Genomic DNA, 607 nt, shown 5'->3' on the forward strand with positions numbered 1-607 from the left:
GGAAAGAGGCAAGAAAGAAAATGAAGGCACGCAAATGAGCTGTATCTTCCCATTAGTACCTCTCACTCAAATGAATTGTGCCATTAAAAATACTTTTTTTTTTTTAATCTCTGTTTCCTATTACTTGGGTGAAGTCGTGGCTTTGTTCTTTTTTTGACAAACACCGTTGTATTTTTCAAAAGACTTCTCCATGTTGCCCGAGAGCAAATATTTTATGTTTGTATTAAAGGAACACTCCACTATTTTTGAAAATAGACTCATTTTCCAACTCCCCTAGAGTTAAACAAACAGTTGAGTTTTACCGTTAGCCTATTTATAAAAATAGTGGAGTGTTCCTTTAAGCAGACCAATGTTAACACCATCAATAAAACCATTCAGGGTGCTGATCACCATAGTTCTCTTCAGTTTAAAAGTTATTTAATTGAAAAATTTTCCATAGATTTGTATCTACATCGGTAATGTTTTTTTTTTTTTTTTAATGTAGAGACAGACTGTAAAGCTAGTTTTCCCGTGCTTGTTTGGGTTCAGAAAGCACACAGTCTTGTACTAAATCAGTCAGCAAATCAAATCTCTTTTCACAGTAATGTTTGTATTTGCTATGGGAATA

General features: G+C 33.4%; 1 protein-coding gene across 1 annotated transcript in view; it reads left to right on the top strand.

Moving 5' to 3' along the window:
* The window catches only part of ebna1bp2 (EBNA1 binding protein 2), a 9,412-nt gene extending 9,167 nt beyond the window's left edge, over positions 1-245 (top strand). Inside the window, exon 10 of the mRNA XM_016478045.1 lies at positions 9-245. Coding sequence (XP_016333531.1) covers positions 9-38 — 30 coding nt within the window. The 3' untranslated portion in view covers positions 39-245. The remainder of the gene's footprint in view (positions 1-8) is intronic.
* Positions 246-607: the final 362 nt, after the last annotated feature.

This window comes from Sinocyclocheilus anshuiensis, unplaced genomic scaffold (assembly GCF_001515605.1).
Source record: "Sinocyclocheilus anshuiensis isolate Anshui unplaced genomic scaffold, SAMN03320099.WGS_v1.1 scaffold436, whole genome shotgun sequence".
NCBI classification, from domain to species: Eukaryota; Metazoa; Chordata; class Actinopteri; order Cypriniformes; family Cyprinidae; genus Sinocyclocheilus; species Sinocyclocheilus anshuiensis.